Source organism: Sceloporus undulatus, chromosome 7 (genome assembly GCF_019175285.1).
Source record: "Sceloporus undulatus isolate JIND9_A2432 ecotype Alabama chromosome 7, SceUnd_v1.1, whole genome shotgun sequence".
NCBI lineage: Eukaryota > Metazoa > Chordata > Lepidosauria > Squamata > Phrynosomatidae > Sceloporus > Sceloporus undulatus.
This window is the reverse complement of record NC_056528.1, coordinates 17,347,282-17,364,758: the sequence shown is the minus strand read 5'-3', so window position 1 is coordinate 17,364,758 and position 17,477 is coordinate 17,347,282. Positions and strand designations below refer to the sequence as shown.

The 17,477-nt window shown below is 43.0% G+C and overlaps 1 protein-coding gene across 2 annotated transcripts in view; it reads left to right on the top strand.

Annotated features, from left to right (window-relative positions):
• The window catches only part of PBX3 (PBX homeobox 3), a 202,636-nt gene that overhangs the window by 177,631 nt on the left and 7,528 nt on the right, over positions 1-17,477 (top strand). The window contains exons 7-9 of one of the 2 annotated variants that reach the window (XM_042480006.1): positions 9,420-9,585; positions 13,407-13,519; positions 14,638-14,727. In XM_042480006.1, coding sequence (XP_042335940.1) covers positions 9,420-9,585; positions 13,407-13,519; positions 14,638-14,727 — 369 coding nt within the window. The remainder of the gene's footprint in view (positions 1-9,419; positions 9,586-13,406; positions 13,520-14,637; positions 14,728-17,477) is intronic. The other variant, XM_042480007.1, reaches the window with a different exon arrangement.

Genomic DNA, 17,477 nt, shown 5'->3' with positions numbered 1-17,477 from the left:
GTTATCGTCTTTTCCAGTGAATAGTCTTTTTCAATAGTGCCTTTAATACCTCACTTTTTCGAAACCCCCATCCATCATGAACTCCCTTTTCTTTAAGTCTTTCTGACTAAAGGATCTCACGGAATATTTCCTTAAACTTATTGACATAAGCTTTTCTAAAAATCCAGAGTGCATATCCAGGTACACTCAGCTTTCTCTTTCTTCTGTATACCATTCAAAGATGACCTAATCCCTTCCACCCCAAATTTCCTCCACTTCCAACTCATTGTCCAGTTCCTCCCGGTGGGTGAGAATCAGATCCAAGACTGTTAACCTCCTTGTCAGCAAGGGAAGTGAGGAATTTGTTGGACCTTAAGTTCTTGGCAGCGTTTGACTTCCAACGGATAATCAGAGTTGTGGATGTCTCCCATTACCACTGTACCTCTTTTTGAATGTTGGCTCATCTGATCTAGGAAGTTATCAGTCAAGTCTGGCTTTGAGATCTGTAACAAAGCCTTACAGTGATATCATTTCTTTCTTCTCATGACCTGGCCTAAATACCCTAAAGGCACCAGATCCTGTCTAATCTTGGAATCAGAGCAGGGTCAGACTAGTTAGTATTGGATGACAGACCACCAACAAATACTAGGTGCTGTAGGCTATATTTCAGAGGAAGGAACTGGCAAAACCAGTTCTGAGAATTCCTTGCCTAAGAAAGCCTTGTGAAATTCATGGGGTTGCCATAAGTCGACAGGTGACTTGAAGCTGGAGCATGCCCAGTGGAGGGTGGCCAACATGGTGAAAGGTATGGAAACCATGCTCTATGAGGAACAGCTTAGGGAGCTGGATATGTTTAGCCTGGAGAAGAGAAGATTAAGGAGTGACATGATAGCCAATATTTGAAAGGATGTCATGTTGAGGATGGAGCAAGCTTAGTTTCTGCTGCTCCAGAGACTAGGACAATGGAGCAAAGCAATCAAGCTACAGGAAAAGAGGTTCCACCTAAACATTAGGAAGAACTTCATTGTAAGAGTTATTTAACAGTGGAACATGCTGCCTCAGAGAAAGGTGGAGTGTCCTCCTTTGAAGGTTGTTAAATGGAGGCTGGATGGCCATCTGTCAGGAGTGCTTTGATTTATGCATGGCAGAAAGGGGTTAGGTTACATGGTCCTTGAAGTCTCGTCCAACTCTATGATTCTGTGTTTCTAAGACACACACACCGAAATTTTGACCCAAATGCTCTTAATCTATCTTCCCTGCTATAAGTCATGGATCTCCATGTAGCTGTACACATTGCATGCACATCATGCTGCTCTTCCTCCCAGTGCAATAAAACATGAGAAAGTAGATGATCACCAAAGAGGACCAGAGAGCTCATAATTTGTGGCTGCTTCCAGAAATTTGGTGAGAAGATGCTAGCAGCAGCTGTCCTGCTCCAGGATCTTTGCTGGAAAGGAGTGATTGAACTTATAAATATTAGAGCAATGTTGTATTGGCACCAGGGCTCAATGGGTCCTTGTTTCCTCTGAACTTAGCCCCATTGCTAGTGTCGTTGTTACATGCCTTCATATCGACTCCAACTTGTGTCAACCCTATCATGAAGAAGATTAATTTAAAGGAGGCTTACCATTGCCTTCCTCTCAGGCTGAGAGAGTTGGACTTGAGTTAATCCAACCGATGTCTCCTGGGGGCTTCTGTGGCTGAGCTGGGATTTGAACCCTGGTCTACCGGAGTCCTAGCCCTATACTCAAACCACTACACCATACTGGCTTAACTACATTTGCAAAAAGCCACCGGGAAATGTGGGATACATTCATTTCCAGCATCTTTTGCTACTGGAAATGAATGCATCCCAGGTAAGAACCAATGTTTCTTTTCCTTTTAGGAATAGATTGCTGTGAGGTGCAGTGCAAAGTATTTTTGGGTGGCATGGTTTTGAATGGTCAATTAAGCCCCACTAGCTTTGCAAAGGACCTTCTCCTGTCGGAGAGGAAAGCTACTAGAACTGGTTTATTGATCTGGGCAACCCAGCTTGCTGTCAGCTAATCCTAATAATGTGGATATTACTGTGTTTATCTCTGTGTGCACATTTACACGGATTAACACGGCCACTTGGATTATTCCTATGATGAGGGTCTGCACTTCTAAATCGACTATTACAGCACTGTTCTAGAAAGGAAGCGGTATTTCAGACTGGTTGTCTTTCGGCGTCTTCAAAACATGGAGGTACTTTAGGACTCTTGGGTGTTTTTGGACTTGTTGGCTTGCCATTGAGAGTGTGTCAGGTGAACTTTTTTGTGTCCGATTCTGGAAGCTGTTGCGTCAAAAAGTCTAGAGCCTATGGCCACATCTACACTGCAGAAATAATGCAGTTTGGCACTGCTTTAACTGCCATGGCTCCATGATATGGTGTTCTGGGATTTGTAATCTGTTGCAGCACCAGACACAAAGGGATAATATCTTACAAAAGTACAAATCCCAGAATTCCCTAACATGGAGCCATGGCAGTTAAAGAGGTCTCAAACTGCACTATTTCTGCAGTGTAGATAACCCCCATCTCTGTGTCAGTGTTTGCTCTTATTACAGATCGAAAAAAACTTTATTGGGCTCAATAGTCTCAATGAAAGTAGCATTTTTGCACCTCTGGGGGCGTCTTGTGAGAAAATGTTTTCCTAGGGATGTAATTCTTCACTAATTTTCTTTCTCAAAGGAAACAGTGTGTCATTTCAGTAATTTCCTTCCCGCTACAAGAAAGTCTTTGAAACCTACACAGTCTTCGAATACCATTCGCAGTTCGGGACTTATCCCGCACAAAATTCACACATAGTCTTTTGTGCCGAAAATGCTGCTTTCTGCAGGAAAAAAATTGCTTGCAAATTTGCACAGATTTATAGAAATCACAGAGAAATACTTTCTGTGCAGCCAATGCTGTTTTCCGGACTAAAACCCCAATGTGTGAATATTGCACGAAGTTCCAAAGATTTTCATCTGTCCAAGATTCTTCTTATCAAGGCATGCATCTACACTTCGGAATTAAAATAGTTTGACGTAACTTTAACTGACCTTACTCTATATTACCAAACCCTGGGATCTGTAGTTTGGGGAAGCTTCAGAGCTCTCCGACAAACCAGTCATGGAGCTGTGACAGTTCAAGTGGCGTCACATCGGTTTAATTCTGCTGTGTGGATACATCTAGGATTTCCATTTTCTGAACACTGGTGATCATTCTTTCCATTCCAATATGTTTTTTCATTCCAAGGTCTTCTGCAAAGGGTATTTTTGAGAAATACGGCATGCGCAAAGCCATGTTCCCATTTTCAAACATTGACTGCTCAAAATGGGTACCATTGAGACAAATGCACAGAAGTCTGTTTTCGTCAATGGGGAAAAGGAAACATACATTTGGTAAATCGAGCAAATTCATGCAGCTTATACCAAATTAAAAGCATTATGTTTAATTAGTTGCAGGGCATTGAGCGTGCGCTGCAGATAAACAAGGGGAAGACTCAGGAAGAAACTCTGTTTGCAATTTTGTGGCCCGTTAATTTCCATCTTTCCTCTCAATTCCCCCCCTCCCCCCCGATAGCGATGGTCCAGCGAGCATCGTCTCTGTCACCGATCAAACACGCGCCTCCCTCAAGTAATCGCCCTTGTCAGCCGGAGAATCAGAGGCACCATGTTCCTCCAATTGTGCATCTTGATGCTTTAACAAATAATTTATTGCCTTTTTTATTTAACTTTGTAATTAACATGATAAATAAGTACAAGGGTATTGTTTGAAATGTAATATACAGTTAAGCCCAATTAATTAATTGGCCTTCAGTGATTGGGAGCAGAGTGATGTTCATTGTGGCTTTCTTTTTTAATGTGGAGATAGTTTGTTTTAATGAAAAATGTGATACTAAATAGTTTTATTTCTCCCTACACCTCCCTCTCCTAAACTTATAACACAATATGAAAGCAATGAGACAGATGGGGAAGCGCTGGTACCCAGAATGCCTTGCAGATGACAGAGCCAAATGTTGGGTATGCTTCAGCTCTCTGTACAATGATGTTGGCTGCAACTGAGCATGGGACTTACGTATTCATAAGTGGACTTATGTGTGGGGGAAATAAAATTAAGTAGTTTCACAACGTCTGTATTTACCTAGGGGCTGTTGTCACATCATAACCGATAGGTGTCCGTTGTGTGATGGTAGCTAGTGGAGCGATTGATGCTCCACATCTCCAATGTGCGATGGACACCGATACGCACTTGGACATTGGTGTCATGTTAGTGGGAACCAAGTTCAGCAATTCAGGCTGTTAAAACTCAGTAAACGTTTATTCAGTAACTATCGATCCAATCCAGAGACACTCATTGTCAAAACTAAGGAGCAATTGTTAACATTGCCTAATTAAACTACAGTCAGTCCTCCATATCCATGGATTCTTTATCTGAATTTCCAACCTCCAAGGCTTGAAAATATTCAACATATATATATAAACTACTAGTAAAGTTGAAGTCCAAATACAAAGCATCACCACCAGAAAGCCCAAGGCATTTTTAAATGTGATAGCTTTGTGTCCCAATGAAATCTAATGGATATAAATGGACACATACAATTTAATCAGTGAACCGCATGATTCCCATCCCTGTCTTCATGCCTTCTTCACAATACTGCAAACCAGAAGTATAATCCCCAAATGTATATCTTTTTGCCATCTCAGATCAGTTGTGTGCTGTATTTTGTATGCTCTTGGAAGCATTTTAGGCATCTTATTAATTCAGATATTTTACGGCAGTGGGCAGGATAATAAAAATTCCTGGGATATTGATGGGTGTAAATGCATTTGCAGCGCTGTATTGACTTCTTCACTTTCAACCCAACATGAATATCAGGATTGTATAGAATGGGAATGCTTGCACTCATGAACCTTTTGAATGGGAGGGTGGGCCTAACCACTACCGCCAAATGGATAAAGTCTTCCACAGAGAGCCAGTATGGGACTTGGACTTGTGTGATGCAGGCTGTAAGGATCCACTGAACCATGAACTTAAGTGAGTGACCATGAGTCTATCTATCATCTTGGCCTACCCCCCAAGATTGTCACAAGGAAATAGTGAAGAGAAGGAGGAGGGAAAGGAGTAGGAGTGCAACTGTAGCATCTAGATCGAGGTGTCTAATCTATGTCTAGTAGGTTACCGGTGCAACTGTAGTGTCTAGATCGAGATGTAATGGCTAGATCCATTCTGCTTTGGTCAGACCTCACCTGGAATACAGGGTCCAGTTTTGGCCATTACAATTCAAGAAGGATATTGACAAGCCAAAGCGTGTCCAGAGGAGGGCGACCAAAATGAGGAAAGGTCTGGAAACCACCAAGCCCTATGAGGAGTGGCTTTGGGAGCTGGGTATGTTTAACCTGAGGAAGAAAAGGTTAAGGGTGAGAAGATGGCCATGTTTAAATATTTGAAGGGATGTATTATTGAGGATGGAGCAAGGTTGTTTTCTGCTACTCCAGAGGCTAGGACAGGGAGCAATGGGTACAAGCTACAGCAGAAAAGAGATTCCACCTAAACATTAGGAAGACCCTCCTGAAAGTAAGAACTGTTTGACAGTGGAAGATGCTGCCTTGGAGTGTGGTGGAGTCTCCTCTTTGGAGGTTTTAAAACAGAGGCTGGATGGCCATCTGTTGGGGCTGCTTTGATTGTGTCTTCCTGCATGGCAGAATGGGGTTAGACTGGATGACTCTTGGGGTCTCTTCCAGCTCTAGGATTCTAGGATTCTAATCCATAAGTAACATGCTTTGCATTTCTTGCAGGCCTTTAAGGTCCTTGGCTGATTAAGTCAGTGGCTGCCTTCTCTGAGGAAACTGGAATCTCCAAATGTCTCCTCCTGCCACAAAGAATTAATCGAATGGTTTCCAAGAGGAAGCTGTGTGCTTGGTGGAAGTTTGGTGGATGCTGTAGAAAGCTTCTCTCCCCCTCTTCCATTGCTTTCTCCCTCCAGCTGGCAGAAAGGTCAGCTGGGGCTTAGAGGCGGAGGGGATGGGGGGGGAGAGCGGTGGAGGCAACAGCAGAAGGGGTGAAGGATACCCTGGGGTTAGCTCTTTCTTTGATGGCTGCCAACTGCCCTCTCTCCCTCCTGAGATTCCAGACAATGGGATGACCTCCCGGCTCATCTGCAAAAGACCAAGAAAGCAAAGATTGCTTGACTTTGGCAGCCGGGTTCTGCCACGGCCTGTATTTTAGCTGCAGGAATAGGTTGCAGAGAGCAAGTCTGCAGTGGAACATATCCATTTTTCAAACAAAATTATATCTGGGTTTTGGTGATGGTGGGAATGGCTGGTGGGGGTAACAGGGAGTTTCGCCCTGGTTTTAGGCCTTCATTTGGATGGGGTATGCAGGTTAAACATAACGTATGATCCGCTGCTCCTTTCACTGCTTCCAATTAAACCTTGCTTGTTAGTTTAACCTCTAGGTAATCCTATCAAACAACGGATGTCAAGGCAACACTGCCCACAGTTGCTTTGGATGAGCGGCCATTAATTTTAATTGCCTTGATATTAAAGATTAAGAAGAAGTGGGACTAGCAGGGTGGAAACGATCCGATGTCAGGCAAAATCCATTCGCTGAGTCTTCCCCAGGCTGCGGGGATATTAAAATTTTTACTGGGAGAATTAAACAAGCCTTTATTAGTGAGGGCCCTTGTTTGATTGGTCCAGAGGTGTGCATAAATGCCGATTTCTTATATATCCGTGGACAACGCCGTTGACGTATAGAGATTCTGCAATTATGAAACTGTTAATAAAGCCATAATTGGATTGTCCACAGTAATTATTTGCTGGCTTTCATTAATGTATTATTGCTTCCTGACTGACAAGGTAATATTAAGTGCAATATATATAATACAGTGGTGCATCGTCTTGGGAATGCAGGCGTGCAAGAAGATGCACCTTCTTTTATTGTGTTTCAAGCTTGGGGCCCTTTTGTTAATTTCTATTCAAGCAAAGGCCAGGATTTGGGAGCCAGGAAAGAAGGTTCCTTACAGAAAGGATGCTCAAGTCTAGCCAAGCTGGACCCTTGCCAATCCCGGCCAAAGAAAAGGTTTAGCATCACTAAAAAGCGCAGAGATGCTTTTCAGTGGTTATTCAGAGATGCACAACCACCAAGGAATTGTCTGTGTTGAAACAGGAAGAGTTTGATTTATAGAGTAAGGTTGTGCCCAAGATTGCTTGAATTCTTTGGTCTGCAGAGAGTAGTATAGAGCAAGAACGCTTCCTCCTGTTTAAATTATAATGTACAATAAGCAGAAAGGCTTGCATTTCCACTGTGCCTCTAGATTTTGCAACCTTTCAACTGGCTGAGCTCCCCCAAATTGAAGATCTACCCACATTTCTTTGATATTTGCTCCCATTGTGCCAATTAATGCCCTTTGCTTAGATCTATTTGCACTCCAGCAACAGCCAAGGCTGCATCCGGACTGCAGAAATAGTCTAGTTTGACACTATTTTAACTTCCATGGCCCAATGCTATAGAATCGGATTAATTAGTTTTGCAAGACCTTTTGCCTTCTCTGTCGGAGAGGTCTGGTGCCACAACAAAATACAGTTCCCAGGATTCCATAGAATGGAGCCATGGCAGTCAAAGTGGTGTGAAACTGAATTATTTCTGCAATGTGGATGCAACCTAGGAAGCAAAAACTGCTTGGCTTAACAAGAATGAACCTAAGTACAGTGAGGAAAGCAAAAGCCAGCTTCTACTCAGCTAAAGAGCCTATCTAGATGAGAGAACTACTTTCCCACCATCCTAGTCATGAGCATCCTAGGAGTAAATTACTATCAGAATCTCCCAAGTTTACTGCTCTTATAGATCTGCTTGGCTAAGGGCTTTTCTTTCTGTTATTCTGGAACCCCTGTGAATGCAAGAGCCCGTAGCCTTGCCCGCCAGCAGAATGTTTCATAGTTATTTACTACGGTTATTAATTACAAAAGTATCCAGCTAATGGCCAGGATTGGAAAAGAGTTTCTGCAGCCGGTTTCCCCAGCGGCTTTGTTTCAGCTGCTCTGGCCGTGACCTTTGGGGGGGTTAATAGGTAGAGCTTTAGAAGCTGGCTTGGCAGCACTGCAACCATCTTCAAAGAGAGATGACAAAGCAACAGTTCATCCGTTATTGATTTATTTTCGCCCCCTTGCCTCTTTTTTTTTTGGTCGCAGCGGGCCAAGCTTGGCTTTGTTGGCAGGCCTGCCAAGATTTCGTAAAACACCCCTCTGCAAAAACAAAGACGAGTTGCATGATTTCCAAAAGTCACTCTTTTTTTGGAGTGTGTATGTGTCTGTGTGGTATTTCTTCCATTTCTGAGTCCTAAGCATGGTTTTCTTCTACCACTTGGACGTTTAGCAAAACGACTGTGGAGGCATGGCTCAGCTGGAGGAAGGTTAGGGCAGGGATCTTAGTTCAGTTTACATATGGCACATCCCTCCAGTTGCAAAGACAACCAGCCCTACCAGTGTGCCAAGTCCTAGAAGGCATTTATATGAGCTCTTTCCAAAACCATCTACCTGTGGTAAGGGCAGTTGACCATGGTGGTGTGATCCAAACCACTGTACCCCTATTTTTCCCAGCACCCTTGTTAAAAGTGGTCCCCAACTAATGCTCTTCTTTAGGTACCAATGGGAAAAAACCCAAAACATGCATGTGTATATGCGCCTCAAGCCTCCTGTCAACTTATGGCAACCTCATAGGGTTTTCTTAAGCAAGGAATGCTCAGAGGTGGCATTGCTAGTTCCTTCCTCTGAAATATAGCCTACAGCACCTAGGATTCATTGGTGGCCTCTCATCCAAGTGTTAACCAGAGCTGACCTTGCTTAGCCTCTAAGATCAAATGGGACTTGGTACTTTTAGGATACAGGTTCAATCTCCTTTATCCAAAAAGCTTAGGTCTAGAAGTGTTTTGGATTTCAGATTTTTATTTTTATATTTTTTGGATTTTGGAAACATATATTTGCATATCCAAGATATATCTTGGTGATGGGACCCAAGTCTGAACACAAAATTCATTTGTATTTCATATATGCCTTATATGCATAGCTTGAAGGTAATTGTATACAACATTTTAAATAATGTAGTGCATGAAACAAAGTTTGCGTACGCCGAACCCTCAGAAAGGAAAGGTGTCACTGTCTCAGCCACCCATGAGAAAACGTTTTGGAATATTTTGGATGTTGGAACTCTGAATAAGGAAGATACAACCTTTATTAATAAATATACTGTATACTGATCTTATTAAAGTGGTGCATTTGTATTAAATTAAAGATTGAGGGTTTAATATTTGGTGGGCGAAACCAGGCATCATGAAAATACTGTGTTGGTTCAGCCTGATTTGGTTTCACCCTGTTTTTTGGTGTGTGGTTTTTATCTTAAGGGGGAAAAAACCCACCTTTCTTCCTTTCTCTGGCAGGTATCGAATTGGTTTGGCAACAAGCGAATCAGGTACAAGAAGAACATAGGGAAATTTCAGGAAGAAGCCAACCTCTACGCAGCAAAAACAGCGGTGACGGCCGCCCATGCTGTAGCCGCAGCTGTCCAAAACAACCAGACAAACTCACCCACCACGCCAAACTCTGGTAGGTAGCCTCCACTTTTGCATGGCATGACCTGGTCGATATCTTAAAAAACAAAGATGGAAGTTGGAAAGGAACGGAACAGGTTCTAATAAATGCTCTTCGGGATGAAGGACCAGGCTTCCTCAGCTCCTTGATTGATTCCTTTTTGGAGAAGGAGGATTCTCCCTGTGGAGTTGGTTCAGCAGGAAGTTGCTTTAAAGGAAAAGTGGGGTGAATGATGCCTTCTTAAAGGCTTTCCAGCATGGCAGACCTGCAACCAAAGCATTGGCTGGCTAGCTCAAAAAGCGTGGTGGAAAGCCCCTCTACTCAAAGCTCTTTAACATCCAAGCAAGAAAAATCTAGTCATATTTACCCTGAGCAGTTAAAATGTTTGTAAGTCTTCTGTAGGTCTTAAGGAAAGCAGCATGGCCCCACATGAGCCAAAGCAAGTGCGAATGGTAGCGAAACTGTGAAATCGAAGGCTTTCACGGCCGGCATTCATAGTTTTTTGTTGTGTCTCTTTGGGGGCTTTCTACCCAATCCGGGAATGCTCCCTTCCAATGCAAAATGAGGATCCTTAAAAGTAGGAAACAGCAAAAGCGAATGATGAAATGAATGGGCGGTTGTGCCTTCTGATGAGAACAAATCAACTTAATTAGCAATTTCCAGCCGTTTCCATCCAGAGGAGGCATTAAACCCAAGCTGAGTGTGAAGTCTCCTTTCAGTCTTTAGTGACAGCACAGAATGGAAACCTCTGCTGGATGGGGAATGATGACAATGGGGGGCAAGTAGTGCATTATGGTTTTTAAGGAATTGTACACCAAAAAAAGTCTTTTATACATGGGGGAAATTGCATTGGGAACCCCCAAATCCTTATTTCCAATAGTCTTGGAAAATGGTCTCCGCTGAACATCTTCCTTGCTCTCAGGAGCCCGAATTATCGTACATAACATGGGCAGATTAATATTTACGAAGGCTGCAGCTGGCTAAAGGAAACGTTGATCGGTTTTAACGTGACATGCTTTAGTCGAGTGGTTGCTCTGCCCATCGAATTTACATATATTTGCATTTGGGGGCACAATTGGCCAAAGCAAGGACGATACTTCCTTCATTTTGAGATGATGCACATTTGTGTTCTAGCAGAATTTGTTTTAGAAGGCGCATCCTTCCCATGCATGAGACAAGATAAAGTGCCTCTTTTCAAACAGTGCTTTTAAAAAAGTAATACTTGTATTTAAAACATTTTAGAATCCTGGTGGGTAACCCTTTTTAATATATTATGGTTTTTTATTTTAAAAAATGATCTGATCAATCAATTGAAGCTCACTAGATGGGCTTGACTTTAACACCCATGAGCCCCTGTCAATGGCACCCATGATAAGGGATTATGGAAGTTGCAGTCGAAGGTTCCTCATCACCAAATTCACTGTTGCAGCTCTAGATTTATTGTCAGCTCTAATAATATTTAGTTGTATATGGAAAAACTGCAGCATGATCTCACCCCTCTTGACAACACCAGCCCAAGAATGAAGGTGCCAGAGAGCAGTTTGCACATGCTAGAAAGTCAATGGATTTCTCTGCCTTCGGTCAGTGTCATTTGAAGGCTTCACAAGCAGGTGAAAATGATTTCGTTGACTCTGAGGAAAAGTGTTATGCTGGAGGCCGAACACTTTCTGCCTCTGGTGGTGTTAGGGTCTGCGGCCGTCTGTTCAAATGCACAACTCTTTTGCTAATGTTGTAGCAGAGAAATGATGTGCTTTAAAACACATCAGGATTGGGGATTTCAAGAGATGGACTTCCAGGTTCCAAATCAAGCTACAAACCAGCACTTCTCATTTTGAACAGACTATGGTGAACGTTAGCAAGGACCAGTTCAACCTTACATTTGGTACCCCACCATCAACTGTATTTGGCTTATGAGCAGGTTGGAAGGAAAGATGCTTTCATAGCCTACAGCTGTGTCTTGTGAGGAAGGTGGAAATCCTTTTTTCATAGGAAACCTTTTACTCAAGATGCATGGTTTTGCAAGCCACTAAATGCATAACAAAGCAGCCCGATGTCCTTGGGTACTCTTGGGGTGAATCTGCAATAGAAACAATGCAGCTTGACTCCGCTTTAACTGCCACCGTTCCATCCTACAGAATCCTGAATTTGTACTTTTGGGAGGCACCAGCCGCCCTCTTTGGCAAAGAAGGCTAAAGAATGTGTAAAACTACAAATCCCAGGATTCCGTAGGATGGTGTCAATTTGCATTATTTCTGCAATGCAGATGTACCCTCGGCCAATCAGGTTTGCAAGAAATTTAGAATAGTGCTGATCCATCAGCAACAAAATGGTTTGTGAGAAACAGTCAAACAGGAAGCATACCCAAGGGAATTAGAATAACTACTTTTTGCTGGTCTGACCTGACCTTGTATTGTGTACTTGAGCTCCAGTGGCTTTTAAAGATAACTGTTCCCCAAGGAAGACATTGGACTGCAATCCCATCCTCTACAGCCAGCGTCCCTATAATGCCTGGGAAGAGATGGGAGTTGTAGTCTTCCTTTCTCCTTCAGAATGGAGCGTTCTATGGCAGCGCTCTGCAAGCTGTCAGATGTGGGGGGAACTGTAATTATTTCTATCCAATTGGCCAGGGTCTGGCACCATATCTATGCCCATTGGCCACCGTTGTTTCTTCCCTGGAAACATGCAGGGGATCAGCAGCCCATGAGTCAGGAACTGGTGCAGATCCAGGGACTCCTGTTTTGAGTCACACTATTCTACAACATCTATTGGAAAAAGACAAATTTACCTGTGCAGCTATCCAAACTCCTTGGGACTGAACCCAAGACGGTGTGGTTGCAGAGTGTGCATTCTGGTTTTGAGCTACAGCTGAGTCCTTGGCGAAGGTGTGCACTGGCGTGCTTGTGCCCCTCTTTGACTTTGTGGGCAAATCCTTCTCTGCAAAGCACTTCCTGCCTGCCTTCTTTGTTTCCTTTCCTTTCCTCTTCCTCTTCCTTGTTGCCTTTTTTTGTAGGTCTTGGGAGGGTGTGCATAATTCAGAGCTTGGAACTGACCTGTTACAAGTAACTACAGTCGGCCCTCCATATCCGCCAATTCTGCATCCGCGGATTCAACCATGCACAGCTTGAAAATATTAAAATAATTCCCTCCAAAGCAAACTTTGATTTTGCCATTTTGCAAGGGATGCCATTTTATTATGCCATTGTATATAATGGGACTTGAGCATTCACAAATTTTGGTATCCAGAAGGATTCCTGGAACAAAATCCCAGCAGAAACCAAGGCCCTAAAGTGCATTAACTAGAATGTGTTACTTTGGAGAGCAACAAAACCCGTCCTGGTTTTGATGCTTGGACATAAAAGTAATGTGGATTTTATCCCTACCCTTTATTTATTTATTTATTTATTCATTCATTCATTTCACTTAATTTTTTACTAACGAAGAAGGGAGGTAAAATTAACTCATTTGGGGTTTCTTAAAGAGTGCTGACAAATGGGAATATGTTTGTATTCTCAGGCTGCATTTGCACTGCAGAAATAATGCAGTTTGATGCCGCTTTAACTGTTGTGGTTTCATGCTATGGAATCTTGGGATATATAGCATGCTGTGGCACCAGAGTTCTCTGACAGAGAAGGTTCAACAGGTTGCCAAACTACAAATCCTAACATCCCATAGCATGGAGCCAGGGCAGTTAAAGCACTGCCAAAAAACATCAATTCTGCAGTGCAAGTGCAACCTCCAAAATCTTTCCAAGCTCTGGAAAGGGTGTGTGTGTGTGTGAGTGTGTGTGTTGTTTGCCGCTCTCTTGTTATTCAGCTACTGAACTCTTTCGTTTCCAGGTTCTTCGGGTTCTTTTAACCTCCCTAATTCTGGGGACATGTTCATGAACATGCAGAGTCTGAATGGGGATTCTTACCAGGGGGCACAAGTCGGAGCCAATGTGCAATCACAGGTAGGAGAAAAATCGCCCCTCCCAATTAGGTCCTTGTTAGCAGGGTATGGTTTGGGCTTTATTATTATTATTAATATTAATATTAATATTATTATTGCAAAAAAGAAAGGCAATCAAACATGGAAAGAACAATTCAACAACCCCCCCACCCACCCTGTTTTAAACCTTAGCAAATTTCCTCCCTGCCTTTGGGCGGATTGAATGCGCAACTTGGTACCCTTCTTGTAGAATCTTACCCATGTAAGATCGCCCGTCTCCTTTTCTCTCTTTTTTCCCCCCTTCATTTTATTTTTTACCTCCCCTCCTTCCCCCTCGATTGGAAATGTTTCAAGCTTTGTGAATGCAGTTCGGCTCTGGCTTGAGCTCACAGCATGGGGTTGGGTGTGTGATTCCGCTGTCAACTCTGAAATCTGGTTTTAATTCCTTTCCTTTTTCTCGCTTCCTTTCTGGGATCACCTTTGGCTAACAGTTGAAGTGCAAAACCTGATCTAGCTGAGCTGTCTGGCTTGTGTGGTTTTTAAATTTATTTATTGAAAGACTGCCTTTTGTTCTCCTTCACCATTCCAGCCCCCCTTTTAAACAAAAGATCAATGGGGCTGCCTTGGATTTCTGGGGCGGCAAGTATATTCCACAGCCATGCACCATAGAGAACCCTGTTCTGTAAACATTTTGGCTAGGAGTTCATAGGCACATTCTTTTCCTTTTTCGTTAATAAAAAACCCTCACAATACCAAATACAGAGCAGAAAAGTAAGATGCTAGCCCTTATGGCTTTGACAATACCAAAGCAGAAACTGGTGAGATCCAGGAAAATGGGAAATGAACAGGCCTTACGCTGTTGGAGAAGCCAACTCTTCAATACTCCGGATAGTGTTTGAAGCTAGTGAATCCAGAAATAATAAGTACCAGGCAACGATAAGGTTTATGAACATCCAGCCTCAGTATAACACCACCATTGCACACACATAGATCCAGTTTTCTTTGGAACATGTTCATGTTGTCCACCTATGAGTAGATTTGAACCATGTTCGTGTTGCCCACCTATGAGTAGATTTCTTTCTTCCTTTCGTTTTTTAAAAATGGTGAGGTTATTCTTGTTTCTGTGTCTTCCCCTTGTAGGTGGATACCCTGCGTCATGTTATCAATCAGACGGGAGGATACAGTGATGGTTTGGGAGGAAATTCACTGTACAGTCCACATAATTTAAATGTGAGTACCACTGGCAGAGATGTTGTGCCACGGGAATGGGGGCGGTTATATGAAGCCATGACACATGTAGCTGAAGCCTGCATTGGATATATAAAATCATAGAATCATAAGAGTTGGAAAGGACCACAAGGGCCATATAATCCAACCCCCGTACCTCTGTTTAAACACCTCCAAAGAAGACGAATCTACCACCTACTGATTTTGCCTTCTTTTTATCCCTGTGTAGCAGCCTAAATACCCTAAAGTTGCCAGATCCTGTCTGATCTTGGAGGCTTAGCAGGGTCAGCCCTGGTTATTATTTGTTAGGAGACTGCCAAAAAACACTAGGTGTTGTAGGTTACATTTCAGAGGAAGGAACTGGCCAAACCACCTCTGAGTATTTCTTGTTTAAGAAAACCCTATGAAATTCATGGAACCACCATATGTTGACAAATGACTTGAAGGCACATCGATACATGCACACATTAATGCATAGAGGATGAGAAATGAATCAGATGAACTTAATCTCTTCGCTCAGGAAGACAAATAAATGGCTGTCACATTGCCAGGCGCCTAAATACCCCAAAGCTAAGCAGGATCAACCCTGGTGAGGATTAGGATGGGATACCACGAAGGAATGCCAGGTGCTGTAGGTTATATTTTAGGGGAAGGGACTGGCAAAATCACCCCTTTACTAGTCCTTGCCTAACAAAACCTGTGAAGTTCATGGGGTCGCCATAAGTGGACTGGCAACTTGAAGGCACACATGCATACCCATAGACGCTACACACATACAGTCAAAGCACTGTACTGTTGTCGTCCATATCACACCGGCTCACAGTTACGCATTTGTACTCCTTGCCTCTTCTTTTTAAATACCCCTTGAGAAAATCAGGCAAGAGAAATAATCACAGAATTGTTTGGTAGGGCTGCCTTAATAAACACCTGGGAAAAAATTCCAGCGGCCCAGTCTCCCTCACCCGGGGGTCAGCCTGACCTTCACATCGGAGGTAATGAATCCAATGTAGCAGTTTCCTGGAAAGCCTTCATGTTCTGCAGCAAAGTTATTTGTCCTTGTTATTGATAAGAGAAGGCGGGGAGGGAAGAAGAAGAAGAAAGAAGTCAGTGTGGATCAGGCTGAGAATCTGGGGCTTATGGGTGGCACCATCAGGCCATGATTATTAATCATTTTGTGTAGCAATTTTAATCTGGCACAAGATGAAAAGTGCTGTTCAGTCACTCCCTATTAATGCCATTTTACACTTCAGGAACTCTCTCTCTCTCTCTGAATGCCAGTTGCTGGGGAACGAAAAATGGGAAGGTGCTCTAATTGTCTTGCCCTGCTGGTGGCCTTCCCTTAGGCAACTATGAGGCCACCGTGAGAACGCAGAACTGAACCAGAGAATCCATGGGTCTGATCCAGTTTCAGATCTCCTCTGATGTTTTTATGGCTCCCCCCACCCCCGAGAAACTGTGAATAGCTACCCTTCTGTATCATTTCTTTAACCATTTCCCCACCTCTCAGAGACCAGAGAGTTGACCCTCTCCTTTTCTATTGATTATTCTAAAAACAAGAGTCATGTTGACTCTTCGAACCTTGGTTCTGGGCACAATGCAAAGTGATGCTTGTGATCTAAGGTCCATCTTTGTTGTCTCTGTTGTTGTTGCGTGTCTCTGCATAGCTTCTGATTTATGGTAACCCTAAGGCAACCCAACCATACTATTTCCTGGGGCTGAGAGTGTGCGACTCGCCGAAGGTCACCCAGTTGGTTTCTATGGCCGAGTGCGGAATCGAACCGCGTTCTCCAGGGTCATAGCGCAACGCTCCAACATGGATGCTTTTGACTTTGGCATTTAATGATACTTAAAAAGTAGTGTTAGACTGCAGCTGCTTTATCTACAATATAAAGACATAGAGCTCACATTCCAAAGCTAAGAATCTTATCCTTTCAATCTTGGGGGACTGAGCTGCAAAATTTTACTCCCTTAGGTTGGTTAAAATAGACTTTTCCTGGTGCGGATGATGCTGCCTCTGTGCTTAACTCCAGGTATGGCCTTAGACTTCCACATAATACAGTTTCTTTCTGGCTCTCTCTTTACATTCACCATGCAAGGATGTTTGGCCTACGATGGTGGCAGTGTATATGTGTGTATGTGTTTGTATGGCATTGCTATCATGATACAAATCACCCATCAACGGCCGTAACCAGATCAATGGAGGCAGGAAATAAGGATAAATCTATACCCGTTTTTCTTTCTTCACTTCTTCACCCTCAAGTTCCTCCTGTCAAATATATGTAAAGATTTTTTTCAGAAAAATATTGTATTTTCTGTACTGATAATGGTATTTTTCTGCACAGATAACATTTATGCGCAGAAATTGTATTTTCTGCAAAGGCAATGCTGTTTCCTTCATACAGTCCTCGCAGTTTGCACATTTTCTGCAGCAATTTCTGCACAGTGCTCTTTCCTATGGAAATGATGCTGCCCTCCACTCAAAAAAGCATGTGTATTTTGTGCAGAATAACCCTCAAACTACAAATAGAATTTGAAAACAGTGTTGATTTTTATGGGTTTTTGGGGCTATGTGGCCATGTTCTGGAAGAGTTTATTCCTGATGTTTCACCAGCATCAGTGGCTGGCATCTTCAGAGAATGCTGGCATAGAAAAGAGTGGTGTGTGTGTGTGTGTGTGTGTGTATTGTGTGACCCTATATATACTCCACTCTCTTCCATGCCAGCATTCTCTGAAGATGCCAAAGCCACAGATGC